Consider the following 24,226-nt stretch of genomic DNA (forward strand, 5'->3'; position numbering starts at 1 on the left):
ATTATATAAATTATTATTTTGTGATAGTGAATTTTTGGTTTATTGGCGGGATTCTGAATGTACATAACCTCGGAGTAACAACAGCTGTTTTCAGTCTGTATTTGGAATCATTCGGCAGAGCATCAAAAACGCGTTTTCTTTGAATTAATTTGTAATGAACGATATTAAATGTTTCTAGTTCATGTAATTTTGTCTTATTACTTAAATTTAATTCAAAAATACATTGTTTAAAAAAAAATGTATTATCAATGGATCTCGTAAAGCGCTTATCACGCTTATCAGTTTTCGGGAGATCTGACCCCATCGCAAAACACTACCTAGTAGTGGCTAGTACCTAGGACAAATTAAAAATCGCTACCATTGAAGCAAATACTTTAATATAAATTATTTTAAAGTTTTATAGTATTAAAGTTGGAAAATACTATAAGTTAACTAATTATAACTTCATTACCGATTCTCTAGGCTGTTGGATAAAATATTTTTGTTGTAGCTGTGGTTGGATCTTATGAAGTAAGTATTTAATACCATTTATTAATCACATTATGTTTTATTGAGATTTAATAAATTAAAAAACTATTAAATTTCCACTTTATTGGGTTTACATAAAGTTTTTTGAGCAATTATTTTAAGTAGCTGATATTTAAAATCTGTATTGTCATAACACTAATAACAATGAGTAAAATTAAATGAAGTTTCTTAGTGAAAAAAGTTTTATATATTATGTAAGGGTCTCAGTGAATGCAGTTATAGATATATAATGTTTATATGATTAAAATATTAATTAATAATAGTCTAAAAATGTTAAGTTACATAAATATTTATATTTTATGTGGTTAGATTTTCATTAATCAACATTAAAACCATGACCAAAAATAATAATAATAATAATATTTAGCCATGATTAAAACCATGAGAATAGATGAATGAATTAGTCACTTATGTTTTTAATTGGTTACAAAATACAGTTATAAAATTATTTTAATACAAAGTATTTAAATCTTTTATTTTTACAGTGATAAGAAGAATCAACTAGATACCTGAGTGAAAATGCATCATTTATTAAAATATATATTTGTTTCAAGCCAATGTTGCTGTAAAATGTATTTACCTCAATGCAGAATGTGTTTTCCAACTGTACTTTCAAATAATAAATCATTTTTATCAGTACAATTATATAAAAATCACAGGATTATGACAAATGTTTATTTTGCTGATGATCGATTTTCAAAGCGTCACAATAAATTGAAAAATGCCATTCGAGATAAACAGATTATTTTACAAAAAACTAAACAAAAATTTCAAAACAAAAGTAAATTCATACTGGATGACATTAAGGAAACTAAATCAAAGGTACGAGATACTATAAAGGAGAATGTTTGGACAATACCTAATATGTTATGTATGACCAGAATAGTCCTAAGTCCTTACTTAGGTTATCTTATTGTCAATGGAAACTTTGCGTATGCTCTCAGTTTTGTGGCCATAGCAAGCGTGACCGACTTAATTGATGGATGGATTGCTAGAAATTTTGAAGGTCAGAAATCAAAATTGGGTAGTTTTTTGGATCCAATGGCTGACAAAGTGCTTGTGGGTACTATGTTTTTCACATTGACTTATATAGATTTAATCCCAATATACCTTACTGGTATAATTATATTAAGGGATCTGGTTTTAATGGGTGCTGCTTTCCAAATTCATTATATGGCAATACCTAAACCTAGGACTTTAAGTAAATTATTTGATGTTACTAATACCAATGTTCAATTAGCACCCATGTTCATAAGTAAGGTAAATACCACAGTTCAATTAGCAATGGTTTGTGCTACTATAGCAGCTCCAGTGTTTGATTTTGTTGATCATCCTGCACTCAAAGCATTGTGGTGGTTAACAACTACTACTACAGTGTCATCAGCAATAAGTTATATAGTGCATAGAAAAAAGACTTATAAAATATTTAATAATCTAAAAAGATAATTTTTTTACCAATTCTTGTTATATACATAAAAGTATCTTTGACAAGAAATGTTTTAATTTTAATAATTTTATGTTGTATGAAATAATCATTTTATATATTTATCATGTGTAAACATTGAATATAATTTATAAAATATTGTATGTACGATAAATTCCAAAAATATATTTTTGTTGAAATTAGTTAATAATTTAAGTGTATTAAGTTCAATACCATCCTTACAAGTTATAAATTAAATTCTTCAACTGTTAAATCATTCATATTATTTTAATTTTAGTTTAAAATATTATTTATCTAATAAATCAAACTTACCAAGTTTAAATAATCATTTTTTATGTAAATTTTCGATGTTTTTTCTTATACATTTTAACTACCTGTATTATATTTATTTTGTCATTTTAATATTAGAATTGTATTATTAGCATAATTTTTAAGACTGATTTAGTAATATTTTACTGTGTGTTATTCCTTTACAAGTTTAGAATAACATTCATTTTTATTTGAGAAAAGTATTAGTTATTCAATTTGTAAATTGTATAGAAATACAAGTAAATTAATAACTATAGTATCATGTAATTTCAAATTACAGCTTTTATAAGTGACGTAATGTAACTATATTTGTTATAGTATTCGGTAGACATACAAAAATATAATTTGTTTTAACTCAAATCAAAAATATAACATATTAAGTCAATAATTTGAATTATAACAAATATTATAATAATTGCAATCAGATGTGCATCAGAATTATTAAATGATTAAAAATGATTACGAATTACGACTCATGTTTAAATTGATACTTACATACATAGATTCCACGAGAGAAATATTTATCACCTGTCATAAATCATATTAATGTTACACATAAGTATATAATTAGTTATCATTGCCAAATTATTACTATTTTTTTTTTTATTATTTAACTTATACCTACTACATCAAAAACAATGATTAATGTGAAAATCAACCAAAATAATTTAAAATATTGAAATATTAAAAATTATGAATTAAATCAAATGAAACAAGTTTGTGACAGTAGAATTTATATTTTTCAAAAATTCAACACAAAACAACTCAGAAAACCAAAGCATAATAATTAAAATGTATTAATGATAGTTTGATTTGTAAGTTTTTTCAACTAAATTTATCAAATTTTAATTTTCAATATCACTTTGTATATTTATTAATAAAATACTAGTAAAAGTTAAATCAATATTCATTTGTTTTTAAGGTTTTGTTATTAAGATTTAAATATTACATAAATTATACTATAAAATGTCCTTGTCAGGGATAAAAACATAAATGTTATTTATTTTTATTTATTTCAAATGAAATATTTTTGTATACATTATTTTATCATTATATGAATTATATTGTTTCAAAAATGTATTTTTTATTTTTGTTAATTTGACAAAATTATACCTACATTTTATGATTAATGTATGTATTTAGCAGCGCTAAATGGTGATCACTGGGAGGGACTAGGACCAAGTGCCCTATCTAAAAAATAAAAATGCTTTATCCCTTACTTTACACATTGCATGTTGAGAATTACAAATTGAAAATTCATATCCATGTAATAATAATTATTTTATTTTATAAAAAAAATAATTTAAATTATTCTGTTATTTCTTAATAAAATAAGTTTATAGGTAATTTAAAAGAAGTTGGTTCATTTTTAAGTTTTTGTTTTTATTTATTTTTTTATTTATATTGTACTTTATTCAACAAAACCTTAAATTAGTTAGAATTTATTTATATCTGAAACTGATTAAAATGGGTAAATTCAAATACAAGTTCTAATTCTTATGATTTAATCCATTAAGGTCAGTTTCAAAAGAATTTATAAATAAATCGTATAAAAAATATCGATCTAATATATTATAGTAGGTACCTAGATTGAACTAATTTTTTTAAATTGTAAAAAAAACATTATGTTATATTATAGTAATTAATACAATTAAATATAATGTAAAAATACGGTACCTATTATTGGTATATAATAGGTTCTATGTATAAATAGATAAAAAAAAAACTCAATATTTTGAAAATGCCATTATGTATAGTGAATAAATGATAATAAACGCGATTGTGAAAAGTTTCAAGTTCTTATAAATAATTTAATTTTTAACAAAATATCTGAAATCGTCGGGTTAAACAAATATTCAATTTTGTAAAAATGTGTACCGGAATGAGTGAAATGTGTTATTTACCTAACATATTTTTGATATTATATATTAGAATGATGCTGTAAAAATCATTTATGAGGAGCTTTTTCACTAATAAAAAATTTTATTATTCATGACATAATCAATAAAAAACTAGAAATTTACGTATTTACGTGTTAAATAGCTAAAATAGCTAATTTTTTTTAGGTGACCCACATATAAGCTATATGGCGTGAAACCTCCGCTCCCCACCAATAATTATGTCTGGCGGGTGGCGGTGCACCTGTTAATAACACACATGGATGCTCCCATAATGTATACATTGTACGTAATACAAAAAATAAGTGTAGTTGGAATGGTAATGAATAATGATTTTTTCGTATTAAATAACAACGAAAAAAAAAATATATATGTAATTCTACTTATTTTAATTTTATAATATTTATACCCAAATAGATAATATAATAGGTAGGTACCAATAATATCATCCGAATAGCCAAGTATTTTTATTATTGACAATTAAGTATTTAGGAATATTAATTATTATTATTATTGTTTTTTCCAAAAGATAATATAATATATTTTATGTAAAACACAGTTTAAACATACACGAGTAGAGTTAATTTTTATTAACACTTATTACTCTTACATTCATTATAATCACTCATAGTACATAAAAAAAATCACAAAATTATTGAGCGACATTATAATAAAACAATAATTATTTACAATTTTTTAGTACTTACACATGTGTTCGACACAATTAACTAACCTTAAAAAATATCTATTAAAATAAATTAGTCTGGACAGTTTTATATTTTTTTTATTAGTAGTATAATAATAAAAGTAAAACATAAAATGTATTAATGACATCGGTTCTTGTTGCCGGTGCCCCAGTGTAATAAATTATTACAACAATTATTAACTCTGTATAATAATAATACAATGATAGGTATGTTAAAAACAATTAGATACAAAAAAAATATATACGCATAATTATATTATCGATTATGATCATAGACCTTACAACACTATGATCTTGATCTACGATTATGACATGATATTATTATATTATTTATAGGTATACCTAGGTACTAGGTGTATTATAGAGCTAATAACAAAATATGATTTTAGGTATCAACAATAATATTATAGTATATTATTTATTATCGATTCGTTATTTTATCGTATAAATTATAATAATATTTTTTTTTAGTCATTAATAGTAATAATATAAGTATATGTATATACGTCATAATATTATATTATAATTATAATAACGATCGGCGGTGTCGACGATACATGATAATAATAATAATAAACGGCTGATCTCGTGTTGTATTATCGTTACAGTGAAACCTCCAATAATAGACATCCCCCCCCCCCAAATAGCGGATGTTTTTTGAGGGATTAAACTCCAAAATGCTCGCTCCGAATAACGGACAAGATGTCAGTGTCGAACCACAGTGTCCGGTGTTTAGAGGTTTCGCTGTATTGCATTTAATACACAATCAGTTTCTGCCGTTCCTGACCTCGATCACCACGCCGCCGCCACCCATGCCGTTATAACCGTTAATGGTGTCGCCGCCGTTGTACCGACTCTTGGTCACCGTCTTGGTCTCGGTCGACTCGATGGTCTCCACCCGGCCGTCCCTGGGCACCTTTTTCTTGGTGAAGTTCTGCACCGTGTTGGTGACGCTCGGCCGGTAGGGGTCGTCCGACTTGGACGTGATCCGTACCGTCTCGGTGTAATCGTCCTTGCTACCGCGGCGCGTCACGCTCCGGTTGGTCACCTCACCGCTGCCGTGCCTGATGGTCGGCGACGACGAGTGGCCGCTGCTCGAGTACGGCCTGTCCATTTTTACGGGCGAATACCGTCGGCCAGCGGTCGTGTCCTCCTGGTGGCTGAGTGTCTTGTACAGCTCGGGCGCGTGATCCAGCAGGCCCTTCATGAAAATCTTTTTCTTCGGATCGTCCCGCCGGTATGTGGTGCCAGAGCCGCCGCCGTTGCTCAGCTCTCCCGGGCTGGCCCAGCTGCCGGACAGCGATCTGTACCCGTCGTCCGCGCCCACCGACAGGTCCTTGGTGCTCCTGCTCAACATGCTCACGATGTTTGGGCTCTTTAGCGGCGGCGGCGACTCTTCCAGTCGGTGCAACGTGCTAATCGACCGGCGCGTCTGGTGTCCCGGATCCGGTTGCACGTTGAAACTTTGGCTCCGAAGCAGAGACGGCTTCGAGAACGTCCGTTGCGGCTTAGTCGGCCCGTTGGCGAACGACACGTTGATCATGCTCCCGGAATTGGCCGCCGACCTGTTCGTAACGCCGCCGTAATCGTTCTCCCGGGACGCGTGCACCTGCGGCAGTAACGAGACCTATATAATATTACTCGTGTTTTCGTGATACGATAATAGGTGTATAATGTTATGATAATTACAACGTCTTATAACTTATTAAACGGCTTATAGGTATTAGGTGCGGTTCATTAGATATTCCTATAAGTCCAGGTGATTATTTTATTCAAATACTAACACTCGTTTTTTTTTAAGAGTTTTTCACTGACGTGGAAAATTTAGCAATATACATTTTTATTTCCCAATTCGGAATTCCAAAACAGAAATTCTTGGCCAAATATTGCACTTGTTGTTATTAGTATTTGAAGTTTAAATTAAACCGCAGTGAAGTAACAATTGTTTACAAAAATGTTATTAATTTTGGATATAGTGAATGTTTTATGTTAAATAAATCAGCTGGCTTTAATTCATTACAATATTGAATAATTTTAATAATTTTGTTTACCTGCTTTTTTATTTTGCTCTCCGTTCGGAGTTTTCTCGGCAGTGTTTGTGCTCTATCCGACACGTTGTTGTAATCGTCAGCTAACAAACGTCCTGTAGACTTACTAAACCGACCCAATGTAGTACTGGTTGTGTTCACTGGTATAGTCCTGCAACATTTATTATTTAGTCTATTTGACTCTATTTATAGATGTGTATAACAACTAAATATAATATCATCATATTATAACATTTTGTTATTGATATTATTTTGGTTTGAGTTTTAAAGGATCATTTTGATAGCATATTAAACATGCACTAATATGAATTTAAAAAAAAAAATAATGGTAAGAAATGGAATATAATATAATAGTAGAATAGTACCTACCTAATAATAATTTATGATAACCAGTTGAAAGGTATACAAAATTAACATTTATTTAATAATTGTAGAATGTATTGGTTAAGCTGACACACTGTTATAAATCACAATTTAAATCTGATAAATTTATAATTGTATATTGTAATATTCAATTGGTTCATATTAATTATATTAATACATTCTTTTTGTTTTCTAAAAAACGGCAAAAAAATTAATGAAATATTAAAAAATATTAGTAGTTTTAAATTAAGCAAAATAAAACACATTTTTTAGAAAACAAATAATTAGGTATGTAATTTACCAGCCAAAATATGTTGATGAAATTTAGTACCAATGCATATTTTATTGTGGTAAAAAAACAATTTACTTATTCATTTCTAAGTATGAATATTGTCTACAATAAATTTTTACTTGTCTAATTCTAGATGGTATATAAATAATTGAGTTTGATAATTAATTGCACTATCTAATCAAGTTATTGTGACATTATCGTAGAAAATAGGAGGTCGTAGTATATTTCCTGATTTGGATTTTTGACGTGGGCGTTTTCTGCGTGCTGTTGCTTATCCGTTGCAATATATCGTGAAAAACAAACGTAAACAAGTCAAAACTAGACAATGTATGTCATCAGGTAGGTTTATGTTTAAAACAGGACGTAGGTGTGTTACAACGCAGTGATTCAAATTAATTGCATTTTTTTCTCATAAATAATTGGTCCCTACGTAAATGAAGTGCCGTGCCTCGACCTTGAAATCACCGAAAACGGAGTATCAACTAGCTATAGTGCGTAAAAGTGTCGTACAATATACTATTTTAAAATTAATTAAACGACCAAACTGCGTGTGTTACTATTAACAACTACATTATTATGGTGGTCACTGTACTGTGCCTATATATTATAACAATTAAAACAAATGGCCATTGCCAATTCTGATAGATTATAATATAGTATCCAAATTCAAGGTAGGTTTTAATAATATAGCTTAAGGATTTCCGTCCGGTGATTAGATTGTCTAATACGCGTAATCCTATAATCTTACAATCATGACTAATATTTTATTATAATAATTTGGCAATTGTTAAAATATTATTACATGATACCTGCGGACTACGAATAGGATATATTTATTGGCCTGGACGATTTTGAATTAGAAACTAACAAGCGAGATCAAAAAAGACGTCTTGAATAATAATACTTTCGGTTTGAACGATTGTATAAGTATTAAATTAGGGATTAAAAGTTTCGATTCCAAATTTTAAAAAATTTTAAAATTATATTGAAAATTTGAAAGTTATAAAAATAGGTAAGTGATCTTAAATATTTGTAAGGAAATACAATGTGGGGGAATTATAAACATTTAAAATTATAAGCCGATAATTTGTTTTCCCATTTAAAAACTTCGAAAAAATCTACTTATAAAACAACGTTGTATAGTAGTGTACTTTGCTGACAATAAAACAACAAATACAGACTAAAATTGTGTACAGTAATTATTAATATTTTAACTCAATATTCTTGATTGACATTAGGTCAGTATTTACATTAGTAATATAATAAAAAAACTGAAAAATTGTAAATACAAATATATATTAGGTACATTTGTTTAGATTGCCGGACTACACCAAGAATTTTCTAAGATGGAACATTTATAGGTTTTGCGCGTAATTTAATTTGGTATGTGGTAAACTCGTAAGTATAACCAATAACAAGTGTATTTGTTTAAAAACTTCCGTGTATTTGAGTGAAATCGTCTGCAGCCTACGTAAAAATCTATAAATGTGGCGTGTCTCCCTCACACGGGGAAATTGCAGCTGCAGTTCACTTTCATTCGCACACGCAAAAAATAATAAAAACATAACGACAGCAGACATGGACACGCCTCGTGCGAAATCGGTTTGTAGCAATTAATAAATTATATACTTTATTTTTAAAAATAAAAACAGGTTTCGCCTTTTTAAGATATTAGCACACGGCACTGATGATGAAGTCCGTATGTGTTTATCAATTTTCGCCAGCCTCCTTGTGGAAACAAAAAAAAACAGGCTAATAATCATGTTGGCGTTTTAATATTTATAGGAGTGTTCCATTATATGCTAATAATGTTATACACGGTTGATTGTTACGATACGACAAATACTCGTATAGCCGTCATTTTTTGCAATATTGTGGTGCTGAATCGTATAAACAACAATGGAAATGATCACAGAATATTATCATTATTATTATCAATATTATTGTCATTGTAGTGAAATAATATTGATCGAAAATATTGTAAATCGATGCAACAATAGTAAAATTAACTTGCATGTAGTATCGGGTTTGCCATATGAATAAATAAATGGTAACGAGTTACGAGTAACTTGTTCGGAGTAAGATTCATAGGTACCTATAATGATATTATAATATGCGTAGAACACAAATATATTTAGGTAAACGAAGTAATATATTGTATTATTTTATCTTTATTTTATTATGAAATTAGAATTAAAAAAAAAAATTAATTTGAGCCACCTAAAATTATTTTTATATAATACAATAATTAATATTTATTAGGTCTAATATACATTAGAATAATATATTAAACATTATCATTATGATGCGGTTTAAGAAGAATAATTTTTATTCTATAATAATAATTAGAAATGTACATTTTATATTTATATAATTAGTAATACAACATAATATTTTACTTGGTAAGTACCTATAATTCTTCAAAATAAACAATTTAACTAATACCTATGCTTATCAGAAATAATTATAAAATATTTGTTGAAGTGTTAGAAAAATTAAATATTTTATAAAAGTTACAATAAATAGGTACTCGGATCCTTTATTGATTAGTTATTTTTTACAACAATTAGATAAATATTTTAATAACGCGAGATCAAAAAAACAGTATTTTACAAACTAAATAACTAAAACGAAAAGTAAAAAACATATTTAACGGAAAAATACGGTAATTTTGTTACGTATAGTGGGCACATCTTCGTAATCATGTATTACTTATTCGACTAGGATATTATGTATATTATAAGAATAGTTTTTAAAAAAAATGAGGCCGAATTAAATTGCTAATAACTATTGATAAATTTAGTCTTGTAAATATTTTAATCTACGGCTTGTAAATTGATGACAGATATTAGGGTAACTGTGTAACAGTTTAATCAAAAAAAAATGTCGACAAAAATCTCTGAAATTCGTGCTAACCGGGTTATGGCGGCAACAAGAAATAACAGGCTATCGGACGGGACTGTGGCGACAACTGGGCGGCACACGGCAAAAACCTACACCGCGGGATCCGCATTAACCGGCGACGCGCAGGTAAAAACTTAAGGATAATATAACGTGTCAGGGATTATATAATATTACCTCTGGACGTAATGTGTGTGGTGATGATGTGATGATGGCGAGTCGTAAGTAACGCCGTTCTTCTTGTGCGGTCTGCGCTTGCCACCGTCGTATTCCCTCTCGCGGCCGTAAATACTGCCGCCGAACGGGTCCTCGCCCAAGTAGTATCTGTGCACTCCGTTGCCGGTCCTGCCGCCGCCGTTCATCACGGGCGATGATCCTCTGGCGTCCTGACCACGGTGCTCGTTGTACCGGTGAACGTCGTCGTCGTGATCGTCTTCGTAGTCGTCTTCGTCGTAGTCGTCGTCGCGAGCTTTGCTACTACTGCGGTTGTTGTCGACCGTCCGTCCGGCTCGGTGTCGGTCCAACGTCTGCGTGCTGCCGAACAACCGCTGGTGACGGTCGGTGGTCGGTCTGACGCTGCCGTCGTAACTCCTGTAGGTGTTCTCGCCGTCGCCACCGCCGTAACCGTAGTCGCCGTCGTCGCCGCTGTCGGCGTGCCGTCGCTCGGCCGATTCCGGTTTCTTCCGGTTTTTCTTCCGATCGGCGTCCGACTTGCTGCCGTGCCCACCGCCCGTGAACTTGCCCACCAGTCGCCGGAACGACTCGCCGAACGATTTCTTCCGTTCCTGTTTGCCGTTGCCGCCGTTGTCGGGCGCTGATCGCGCGTCCGCCGCAAACCTCGTCTTCTGGTACACCTTTTTCGAACGCCCCCCCGCCGCCGACGACCCGTTGCTGGCCCGCCGTTCGGGTTCCGGCGAATAGTCTGGTTTCGGCTCTGGCGCCACTGCGGACGTCGATTTATTATTGCGGTGGCCGTCCGCCGACCGCCGCCGGCGGTGGTCCCATGACCGGTACGCGTCCGACGGCACCGGCGAATCGACCGAGTCGTGTCGTCTGTCAGCGGTAGCCGCAGTCTGCTGGAATATGAAAAACTATACGTTATAATATGACCGTTTTAATAATTATAAATAAAAAAAAAATGAATCTAGCTGTTCAACGCAATATCGTCATGGTCGTTATTATTATCATTACGCAATTTTTATTAATTTTATTATTATAATTATATGACATATTAAGAACGAAAAGATCTTTTATCGTGTCTGCAAAGTTTGAGACCTATCATTCCTTACCACCACACACAGACGAATATCGCGTTTGTCATAATGTAAATGTACAACAATATCGTCGTGTAGCATATCATAACTGCATTGTTACTGCAAGTGTACAATTAAATAACCATAATCGTAGTTAAGTGTACTGTTTTGATGGACACGACGTTGTTTCATACGGAATATTTTTAATATTTGTTTAAGAGGACGTCGCACCCGTATGTGTTGTCTCCGTCTTACGCGCATTCGACATACGAAAATTTTCGTTCACCAGTTTCAATAGTGTGCTTTTAGTTTTGATATTAGAGTTTATACGCTATATAATTTAGATGGACCGGTACAAAACAGTTTATTTTTGTTAACGTATATCAAAAAGCACGATCAAATATAACATCATTGGTCATCAGTCATCAGTCATCACACATTCACTTTGAATTTAATACATATGATGTAGTTTATACTAAATTGAACGTTCATAACATACTGTAATTAATTAACAGTAATAATTTATTACTAATAAATGATAATATTATAATACATAGTACCTAATTTACATGAAAAATCTCATTAAAAATATTAATTAGAAGGGAAATTTACAATGCACATTCAACAAGTTTTTTATACGATTAGATAAATTTTAATTATACGATATAATATGAAAACAATTATTCGCTCGTTAATTTGGTATGTGGATTTTATTAATTGTTCAACTTATATAATATTTATTATACTTTTATTTCCTGCTACCACTATTTATTATTATAAAACATAATGAAAAATTTTAATTTTAATTTTGATTTTCATCTTATAAAATCTCTGAAGATTAATATTATGATATACTTTTATAAACCTGTTTATTTATTTTTTTTTAAATCATTAAAGTTGTTATAAGTTTTACGCATAGTATAATATAATATTTAAATAATATACATATAACTTTTTTAATGAATTATCTTATTTAATTTTCTATTTAAACATGAATATAATATTTTATTTTATTTATTAAATTTACATTCAAAATAGTAATTGTGATATGTACTAAATAAATACAACTTTAATAATTGTATTAATTGAATTATAATGCGATGTTTATTTTTAAATGTATGAATTATTTACCACTATAACATATATGATAAATGATGTGTAATAATTATAAGATGTAAAGATATAATCTATCAATTTATGTATTTAATAATTTTAATATTCGATAATGACACTTTAAATATTTTAAAACTAGTAAAATATTATAATTTAAAATGAAAACTTTTTATTAGAATTAGTTTTCTGCTTATATATTTAAAAATGCACTTAATATTTAATATTTTTTAAATCATAGAAAATATATTACCTTTTTCAATAACTAAAATAAATTATAATAATTTTGATATTATTTTAAATAAGATAATTAAATTTTGTAAAATCTTATTATAATATTATCGAAAGAAATACTTGAAGTAGGTAAACAGAAAATGAATATGATAATTAACTATTTAATTATAAAGCACATATAATATACTACGTCATATTATATGAATAATTGACTACTTATTAAAAAACTGAATTTAATTGTATTAAGCGTACTTGTTTTTTTTTTAAAGTGTGTTAAATTAAAATATTATCCACAAAACTTATCCGATTTTTTACAAGTAAAGAATATTAACAATGATTGCTAATACTTTTTATTATAAAATTCATATAAGTATATTTATTGTACCTATATAATATATAGTATATACTATATATTATTATATTTAATATTATGTTTAAAAATTATTAATTATTATTTATGTTATAGTTCATGTCACGTATACTTTAATATGATATAAATTTTTAAATTATAATGCAAATTATCAACAATAAATGTATTGATATGGTGGTCCATCAATAATAGGCAGGTAAAAATTTAGTTTTGGGATATCGGTGTATTATTTTTAGGTACTTGGTAGTACCTAAAAATAAACTAGGTATCTATAGGTATATTTGATATTTTAGGGTGTAGTTCGTGTTTTAATATTTTTCTTTAGATAAATATCTTCACGCTCGTTATTGGCTTCCATATCGAATTTCAATCGATGAATGCATTCTTGAAATATTTACAGGTACCTTAAATTTAGGGTTGACCATGATAAAGTGGTTAACAATACATTTAATTAAGTGCTTGATATTCTTACAAGTTACAATGCTTAACATATATAAATAGAAATTGGAATTCTAGACTTTGTCTAAAAGATATTTAATATTTTTATAATATGTATGTTGATACTATTGGTAGTTAATATAAATAATAAATGATTTAAAGTTTGTGTGCATTGCATACAGTATATAGCGAAGGCACATGCCACTTTTTGTTTACACAATGTACCATATTATTATAGTATAGGTATTATACATATTAATATAAAATACAAAATATAACTTAGTTTAAGTCAATATTATAAATGATGATTAACAAATTGTGAATAATTAATGGATACCTCACCTGACCATATCCGTTGTGATGCGATTGGTTAAAACCATTTATTGCATTACGTCCAGACAACTTATCTTTTGTCATTTCGTATCCCTGAACCCTTTGTTGGACTGAATTGAACAACGGAGATGACTCTAATTCATTAACAGTGTTTTTAATAATTTCTGTTTTTTGTTCTTTTTTTCTTCTGATTGGCGGTCTGATAGGAGTTGAATCATTATTTTTCCATTCAGACACTCCTTTGAAGTATCCATTGGCTGGCGTTTCTGTTGATTTCATAGTCACGTTTATGAAACTATTGGACGTGGTCTTTTGATGTCCTCGGTCATCATCTTCTTCTTCTGACAAGTTTCCTGTAGATGATCTGGTCGATTCGCTACCAAAATGATGCTCTAGCCATTTAGCTGTTTCCACCTATAGAAAACAAAATTAATTATTTAATAGGTAATTATAATTGTTAAAAGTAAATATATTATCATTATCTACTATACGAACTTTTCTAGTACGTTCTTCTTCATCGAAGTCCGCAAGAGTTTTCCCGGCAACTGGATGCTGTTGTCTATCACGCATCTTACGTATTCTTTCCGATAAGCTCTCCCAGCCTACCAACTCGCCCGCATTTGCCATCATCTGTAGTTGGTTGATATCACCAAGTCGATCTCCTTCTTCGTTAGTCGCCTCGTAACGCATTTGTTCTCCAATCTTTTCACCATCCGCTAAATATTCAACCAACTCTTGATCTTTGGTCTTGGCGTACCGATGTGAACTTTCGCGCAACGACTCTTGTAACGCCGAGGGTGGCAACGGAACACTGTCTGGTTCATCAACCCCGTTTACCTACAAGAAAATAATTCATTATTATAATCTTATTCGCAAATATAACATTATTTGAAATACGAAACATTATTATTTATTATTAAAGTTCATACATTTGACAAATGTAACTCTAATACACTTATTATTGGAAGAAATCCAAAATATAGAACCGTTTTCTAAAATGTGTGCCAATGGTAAATATAGAAAGAGGCTCTAATATATTAAATTATTTATAATATTACCTAATTTGGAAAAGTGAAATACACATAGTACTATGTACCATTAACTGTTTATTAATTTAAGAATAAAAATTTATTAAAGTATAATAAACAATAAAACTAATTACACCAACATGCATTATTAAAGTAAAATATTTTGGAATATAATTTAAACGTTAAATTTATTACACGTTGGAATGGATATACAGTTTATTAAATCGTTTAAACTAAATATAGTTTACCTCTTCATGTTCGGTGGTTTTTGATGTTTCTGTTACAATTTTACCATCTTTTTGAACTTCTCTTGTGTGTCTAGTATCTTCTGTGTCTGTTACTTTCTTATTTTTGGTACTCTGATGCACTACCCTAGGTCCAGTACTATTTACGTGAACTAATTTGTAGTTGGCTTCTTCAAGAGCTTCACGGATGTCTCGTTTACTCTGTATTGCTTCTTGATAAGCCTATATAAACAAATAAAAAAGTTGGTGTAAGTATTTTTGAAATAATAATATTATTTTTTTCTAAATATTTAAAAATATCATTTATGAAAAGGGCAGTTATAAGTTATTAAACTAAAATTTAAAATGTTTATAGTATAAAAATTAATGTTCTTAACCGTTTGGTATACTTGAAAGCAATTTTTAAACACAAGACCGTTAAAACATTTCTCGTATAAAATAAATTACAACTTTTATTAATTTCAATAACATGTTCATGGTATACAGCACTCATTACATATATTATGTGAGTGCTGAATATGAAAAAACACCGAAAAAAAGTATTACGTTTATTTTCCCAGTTCGGTCTTTGAATTTAATGAATATTAATAATAAAAATAACCTTTCAAGTATAATTTGTGTCTATATAATAATTATATAATTAGATAATAATATATTAATCTTTAATAGCATTATGTCAAAAATATACTTGACAATCCTTAAACTAGGTTACTCGGCTCCACTATATACACAGTCTAATGATGTAGACACGCGTGGTACATTATACAATACATATATATAGCTGGTAGGTAATAGGAATACACGGGTACCTATATCGTATGTGTGTAGAAGACATGTACAACTATTCTCTTGTTAACTGTTCGTTTATGACTCTGGAATATTTATGACTAGGAAGGTCACCGCCACGTCATATGAAGGACGTTAAAATGAACAATAACGTACATAATATTTAATTCCGATAAACCCTATTGGCTATTACAATAATAATAATACTAGGTATTGTGGTTGAATTGCGTTTTGGGTATAAGCATGTGCGGTAGACGTTGGAAACAGTCTTTCTCGTATTAATCAATGCCAGACGTATTTCTCAGTTGCAGTGCACAATGGACTGTGGAAAAATTAATGATGTTTATAAAATCCATCTATTGGCTGGGGGGTAGATTGACGGTATTGTAGGTATACAAGCCACTCTGACCAATGCATAATATATAAATTATTCAAGCATGTTTTTAATAATATTATTACGATTCGGTACTTATATGCCTATAATAGTATAATTCACATATACATCCAATGTATATTTAATACGATTATAATTTTCCGTCTTATTACATGTTATTTAATTAACATTCCGAAATTTATTCATTTAGAATTTATATCAAAGAACGCGTGTGACTGTGTCAACGCATCATGCGTACAACTAATAATCTACTATATTTTCATAGTATATAGGCAACTTCAGCAGTTAATTGTTATACATACATATATATATATATCATAAGATTCCAGTTCATTGATCTACTCAAGCAACATCAGATGCATCTGTGCACAGTGTAATACTGTGGTTAAAACCCCGACACTTTCACTAGCTATATGCAGGTGGATTCCTTCGAATCAATCATGGCCACGTGATTGACCTTTACCGTTCTATACGGTTTGGTAAAATAGTAAAATAGTTTACTGCGTCGTCGTTTACGACCAAAACGTGATCTTAAAGTCCAGTACACAATATTATATTATACGCCATACAAATGAATTTATCGGCTGACTATACATTGGCTCGACTCTATAATATTATACGAATGTATTATTATGATAGTAAAATGTGTCCGAGTCGAATTCTACGGCGACTGAAATGTATCGCGTACCTATCTGTACACGAAAAACGGTGCAAAATGTAATCTTTAACGGCGTATTTTACATTGTCACGACAGCCATAGGCGTCATATTATATATAGAGACGGAGACACTCACAATGCAATAATGACAGACGACTGGAACACATCAACGTTAAGGTGTCATCCTATTAGGACACGCGCTATTATAAAGTACCTATGTGTTTTTGAAAGGCACTTAACATAGAAATTTAGTTATTAAGGTTTCGTTTTATTTAAATTATAGTACAGTTTGCAACAGTCAACTGTGTTGATTTACCATTAATACGTATTTTTTTCATCGAGTGTAACGCACATGATGGATTTATATTAACATAATATATATATTTTTTTTAATTCGCTTTTAATTTTTACCATAATACATAATATTGTAAGCTATTTGCTTTTCCTCGTGTATTTATTGTTTCTTTTTATGATATTATTATATAGAGGTTAAAAACGATATCTTGTACGGTTAAACGATCGAATCTATACAATAAATAATTTATGCAAATTAATAATTTTGAAAAAATATTTGCTGTTATTTGTCTTTTTTATGTAAGTACCTACGTATTTTTCATATTTGTTTTCATATTAATAAGATAGATATGACAATGTTGTATAGTAAAATGTCGTGTTTATAGATATTGCAAATGTTATGTGTGTCCTTAACTGTATAATAATAGTCACTTTCAACTTAATTATGTATGTATATATTGTACTGTAACATATGTAGTCATACAGGTATATCTACTATTAAGAAACCAGTGAAAACTGTTTGGCAAAGGGACCTCTAAAAAACAACAATGGTTTATGTATACGACCAAACGTTAATCGTTTTCGGAATACGTGCTGTGGTCAGCATTCAGCGCCTACTTTCAATCATCATGTAGTTATAATAACTGTACGTTTTTGAATAAGTAGTAACATCTTTTACGAAAACATATATCAATATAATTATTATTATCAGTAGAAATTTATTTAGTTTTGCTAAGTGTTTCTATATACTTTCAAAACTTTATGGCTGATGCAATGTTTGCAGGGAAAAAACTCTGCATACAATTAAACGTTACTTATAAACTATAATATTTTATATTATCGAAAAACTGGCAACATTGGTAACGTTTTCCATCTCGCGTGTATATTCGTGTCCTCGGGGTCCGAATGCTTTCTTAAGTCCGGTCACGGAATATGGATATTCTGTTCGTGGTTTTATCTTTGGTCATAGTAATCGATATCAAAGGATATTTATCATTATGCAGTATACACACTTCGAAAAAAAAGATTATATTATATTTAATTATATTCATGATGAGGCGTTTACAAAATTCTTCTCGGCACTTTCATAAAAACTTCGTATTAGCATCTGTTACCTACCGACACATCTGAAATTACCGTGTGATGGTATATTATATTCTCTTGGCACTATAAAAAAATAGTTTTATAGATATTAAATATTCTGATAGATATATCAATATATTATTATGAATACATGTTATTTATATATAGTAGCGTACATGGTATATTATTAATATATATAAACGTTAAGATCCTATATTGGCCTTACATAATATATATATATATATAGTGAATATAGTGATTATAGATTGTGGTTCCGTTTCGGTTGAAAAAAAAATCGATAAGAAAAATATAAATAATGAATTTCGTAAAAAACAAAATCATTTATTGTATGTAAAATGTACATACAATATTATAATAGAGTCCAAATAGGTATACTTGTAAGAGTTGTAACTTATACTAATACTAAAGGTATTTTTCGAAGATATATATTGTCACATTATAAATGTGTTTTTTTTATTATATATCACTATTCGAAACATCATTGAATTAAAAATGTAAACGATTTGAATATAATAGTAGCTTATACTATGTAATTATATACCGAAATAATAAGTATGTTATTAATTCATTTTTGTCCATTTGAAATTTATACAATTTAGGACTAAAAAAAATCCATTTTATCGTCTATTTATATTTAAAATGTATATCACATGCAATATATATTTTTGATACATGAACGTAATTCTATACATTAGTCGCAGTTATATGAACTATAGTGCGAGATAATAATAATAATAGTAATAAATGAACGCATCTACGATGACAATGTGAAAAACGAACCTATATCGACACAGAGTTGACACCATGTTATATACACCGGTCAGATTCCATTATTTACAAATCCCAGACAACTATAGAAGTCGTTGGACCCGTCGATGCTGCAGAGACTTGAATGCACGCCTACGCGGTGGCGATATTGTACGTGAGAAATAATGACTATACCACGGTCCGAAGTAGGGTTAACTGAATTTTTACGTGAAATATTTTCTTAAATTGTACATACGCATACGCAATACATACGCAATAAATTTGTACAACTTGAGTAATGTATTTTTCTTTCTACTACTTATTTAATTTTAAAAAATGATAAAGATTGTTGACGTTTTATTGTTCTAGTTTTTGTTACTTATAGCGTGTCTCTTTCGAAGAACTTTCGGCGTACATAATAGTATAGGTACATAATTTGGAGGGTTATTACATAATTATATTTATGCGTTTGTTTGAAAAACAATCAATCATCAGCCTAAATACATGCCTACAAGTGGGAACAACAGTATCTACAGTATACGTACAGAATATTATACTATATTACCTTCATATTATAATAAACAATTTGTATTGTGTAAGCACTAAGCAATGTTTAAAAAGTATGTTAATTGAATCTATAATTAAAATCATTTCTTTTTGTACTTGAAAACGTCGGGCTTACAATGAATTTATTTACTACTGTATAAAATAATTTATATTTATAGGTATAATATTAACATATGATTCTATAGTGCGTGTTGTATTCGACAAAATAATTAGCCAAATACAATTGACAAATACATTCGTGCACAATACACGAACCGCAGGCGAGCGGCTCGTATAATATTGTCATCAACATTTCGAAATCTAACCTCCCTCTTCCCCAAAAAATGACTTTCGTATCGATCGCGTTACTTCTGTACGAATATATACATAATGAAATATATATATATATATATTTATACTTGCGAATATAACAGCTGCGTCGTGAACTTTAGGTCGTTTTTATAAGATGGTTAAATTTATTTTCGCTCTCGTCTATCATCGACAGAATGATATGCGTTTGATACTTAATATAGGTACCTACATATTATTAAGAACAAGTTCGAAAATTCCACACTTACCGTTATGTGTTGTTATATATTATACCATTATGTACACATCGCGACGCGATGTACACGGCCCACGCGCCGATTGTCTTGCGTGGACAACGGTGTTGCAGACGACGACCCCGACGTATAATGCCTTTAATATAATATAATGTCTGTCTGCAGAATCCGGCACGTCTCTCCGCAGAGCCTGGACCGAATCGTGGTATATTAAATTAATATATTATATGATAAACGACAAAACACCTCACTGTAGTTGTCGTCGGACATTCGATAGTGTGCCTACCTATGTAAATAAAATAACGCGATGTTTGACGAAAACATATACGACGACCGTATCACACCGACGGACACCCATCCAGTTCACCGGAATTACACGGACTGGACTGGACGCGTTATAATGTATTTAATATAACATATACGCTCTGTCTGGCGCACGCACGCTCGCCCGTGTGGTAGTAGTACACCGGTTATTATTATACCAGCCGATCGATCGGCCGCCGACTCTCGGTTTTTTTTACTCCTTCGTCGAGCGTACATATACTATACCTTCGTATAATATAAGTGTATTATTATTATTATTATTATTATTATTATATTCCTTCCCTCCGTCCGTCGTCGATGCTACGGCAGCGGTGTGCTCGCCGCGGTCGCTGTCACCGCCGCCGCGGCCGAGTCCGTCGCGTTTTCTAATATTTCAGTTTTCTCTGCCGTTCGCTCCCTCCTCCGGGTCACCAAGAATTCCGTACAGTCCGGCAAACAATGAGACAGAGACGTGATTACACGCGCCAATGTTATTATTATATTATTTATGTATAGTGTATATATATATAGATACCGTACCGACGGCGAGCGTATATGTATATATAATGTATATTACATAATATACGAATTTAGTACGAGTATTAGACATTGTGATCGATTTTTTTTTAATTTTTACTTTTTGGTCTAAAGTATGTATATATTTTTTAATTTTATTATTATTTTTTTTTTAAACTGTCATCGGAATAATTATATATGCGTAGGTATACGCGACAATAGGAAAATCACCCAATCGTTTAGAAACCGAACGCGTTGCACAGGTCGATTCGCTTGAAAGACGGTATTTTATTATATTATGATATTATACATAATTATTTTGTGGAGACATATCATAAATCATAATAATATAACCCAATTACTCGATAATTATCTTTAATTATATTCAGCTACTTTTTATACTATATTTGTATGTGTCTTAAAAAATATCATTTTTTTGTACGAGTAAAATATCATCACCATATTTAAGATAAAAAAATGATAGGTATTCTTTATCAATTTTCATTTAAATTTCAGTATTTACAAATATCTTAGTTCACAAAATATTTGTATGTAACCTTATTACAAAAAAATATGCATACAAATATAACTAATATTTTAAATAGCTATGCCTACAGGTATTGTAATTATTTTTATTAAAACTGTATTTATGTTTAAAGTCAAATCTTTCTAAATTAAATAAAGTGAACACCGTAAATTGATATAAATGACTAAGTTTTTGGAGAGCTATCGGTATATACAAAATTGGAAATATGTTAAGATATTATAATTATAACAAATAATGATTATAATAATTAAGTAGATAATTTATCATTCCTTAAAATTGTATTTATACATTTATACTTGTCATTATGTTTAATGAACCATTTCATAATTTCTAAGAAACTATTAAAATTGAAAAATAATAATGTATCAACATTCGACGGATTTTGTTTAATGTGTTATTATATATCTTTTAAAACTTACATATATCTTCTGTGTTTACCACTAATAATGAATATTAACATTATTTTAATAATAATTACCTACTTTGTGTCTATGTCCATAATATTGCTTAATCGTTATTAGTACAGTTAATATAGTTATACTGGAGTAATAATACAATTTATGTATTATATAAGAGTCTTATCTTAATTTTATAAATCACTTTAATTGCAGGTGTTGAATTTTTAAAAACGAAAATGCATAAATGAGCATCTAAGACATTGTATGGTTAATAGCACTCAAAGGGTAAAAATTCTTGACAACGGTTTGACACTTAAATCAAAGATTATTGCCATAGTCATATTATGTATATTCAATCATTTGTGGACATGGACCTGTAATAACTATTAAGTAATCCTTGAATTTTAGTTTTAAATAACCGATAAGTACATAGTTAGTAAATATTATTGTTTATTTACTTAAAGAAAATAAACAAGAAATAAAGAATCTAAAGAATATCAACTTTTATATTAATTATAAATTATAGAATATTTCAAAATTTCCCATAAACACTCATTACGTATTAATGTTAAATAAATACGCGGTGAAATGTTAATGCTGTATTGCATTAACACGATTTTGTACGAATAGACATTTTTAAACGAACTAAACGAAGATATTTATTTTTATTTTTTAAATTAGTATTAAATCATATTTTATATTTATTTAAATTTAAACATGTTTATTTTTTCAAGGCTATGTATGCACAAAGTATAAAACCCAATTTTCGACGAAATCGCATGCAATGCGTTCCTTTGAGTGATAAAACATGAGGGCATAATCATATCTGGACAGCTATAATACCTGCAGTCATATAACATTATTTCCCCGTTTTGAGTGCTGTCCGACGAGTAATAAACCACAGACCAAGTGCAGTGGCTCACCTTGGGAAGCGCAGAAAATAAAAATTGTTAGAAAAATACATTACATATAGGTATTGTCTGCAATGGGTGTGGTGTCTCCAGGTGACGGGAATTATACACTGCTGTTATTTAGAAGTTTAGCTAAACACATATTTCGAGCGTGCATAGTTGTTTTTAACAACAATAAAAAAAAAATTATAAACAGGTTTTCCGTACTTTATATTATGTACGTAACTGTTCAAATATAAAAGCCCGTGAATCAGTTAATTCGCTGTGTAAACACGAAATTCCAATTTTACGTCGACTGTTTCAGGTCGTGAACGCCGCTGGTAGAAAGCAAATGGGTATAAATACAAAAAAAAAACCCGGTTTTCACGACACCAATATATGAGATACAGGCTGCATGAAAAAAAAAATACAGTACGCACGAGTCAAAAGACAAACGGTTTACATGCCACTATACGAGTATTAGCAAAAGTCATAAATTGACTTGACTCTTGCGCGTAGTGAAATTCCTACAGTAGGTGCAATTATTAAAGTATGCATAGGAGCAACGTGCAAATTATTAGGTTAGTCAATTTATGGTCGCATATAATATGCACGTGTAGTTACAACTACATAATATATTTCTTAAAAGATAAATATACGCCGAATGCACGTTAAAATAATAATGAATTATGAAATTATAATTACGTGCATTTTTTCTGAACAAACGATATTAAAACAATTTTATTCCACTATACAAATTACGTTATATATATTATAAACTCGATATCAATCAATTTGAAGCATATAAAACACGGTTTAATTGCACGTTTAAAATATTTTTAATAATATATATTCAACCGGTAATAACCATATTATATTAAAGAATTAAAAACGCGTTGTCTAGATTTTCTAGACATTGATATATTAAATCCTATTAAAGAATCCGAATACCCGCCAAAGAAGCATTGTAAAACTCGAAT

At 29.8% G+C, this 24,226-nt stretch overlaps 2 protein-coding genes across 6 annotated transcripts in view; one reads left to right on the top strand and one right to left on the bottom strand.

The window, feature by feature from the left end:
* Positions 1-92: 92 nt before the first annotated feature.
* LOC113553486 (probable cardiolipin synthase (CMP-forming)) lies at positions 93-2,044 on the top strand. Its single transcript, XM_026956841.1, has 2 exons — positions 93-510; positions 1,014-2,044. The coding sequence occupies exon 2, from the start codon at positions 1,048-1,050 to the stop codon at positions 1,972-1,974; it is 927 nt and encodes a 308-aa protein (XP_026812642.1). The 5' UTR covers positions 93-510; positions 1,014-1,047; the 3' UTR covers positions 1,975-2,044.
* A 3,079-nt stretch (positions 2,045-5,123) lies between these two features.
* LOC113551976 overlaps positions 5,124-24,226 on the bottom strand; it is a 58,108-nt gene continuing 39,005 nt past the window's right edge. For 2 of the 5 annotated variants that reach the window (XM_026954597.1, XM_026954593.1), the window contains 6 exons: positions 15,504-15,722; positions 14,723-15,064; positions 14,237-14,641; positions 10,667-11,565; positions 6,937-7,084; positions 5,124-6,512 (listed from right to left, as the gene is read on the bottom strand). In XM_026954597.1, the coding sequence (XP_026810398.1) occupies positions 5,652-6,512; positions 6,937-7,084; positions 10,667-11,565; positions 14,237-14,641; positions 14,723-15,064; positions 15,504-15,722 (2,874 nt within the window). In that variant the 3' untranslated portion in view covers positions 5,124-5,651. The remainder of the gene's footprint in view (positions 6,513-6,936; positions 7,085-10,666; positions 11,566-14,236; positions 14,642-14,722; positions 15,065-15,503; positions 15,723-24,226) is intronic. The other 3 variants (XM_026954594.1, XM_026954595.1, XM_026954596.1) reach the window with 3 other exon arrangements.

Source organism: Rhopalosiphum maidis, chromosome 2 (genome assembly GCF_003676215.2).
Source record: "Rhopalosiphum maidis isolate BTI-1 chromosome 2, ASM367621v3, whole genome shotgun sequence".
Classification (NCBI taxonomy): Eukaryota; Metazoa; Arthropoda; class Insecta; order Hemiptera; family Aphididae; genus Rhopalosiphum; species Rhopalosiphum maidis.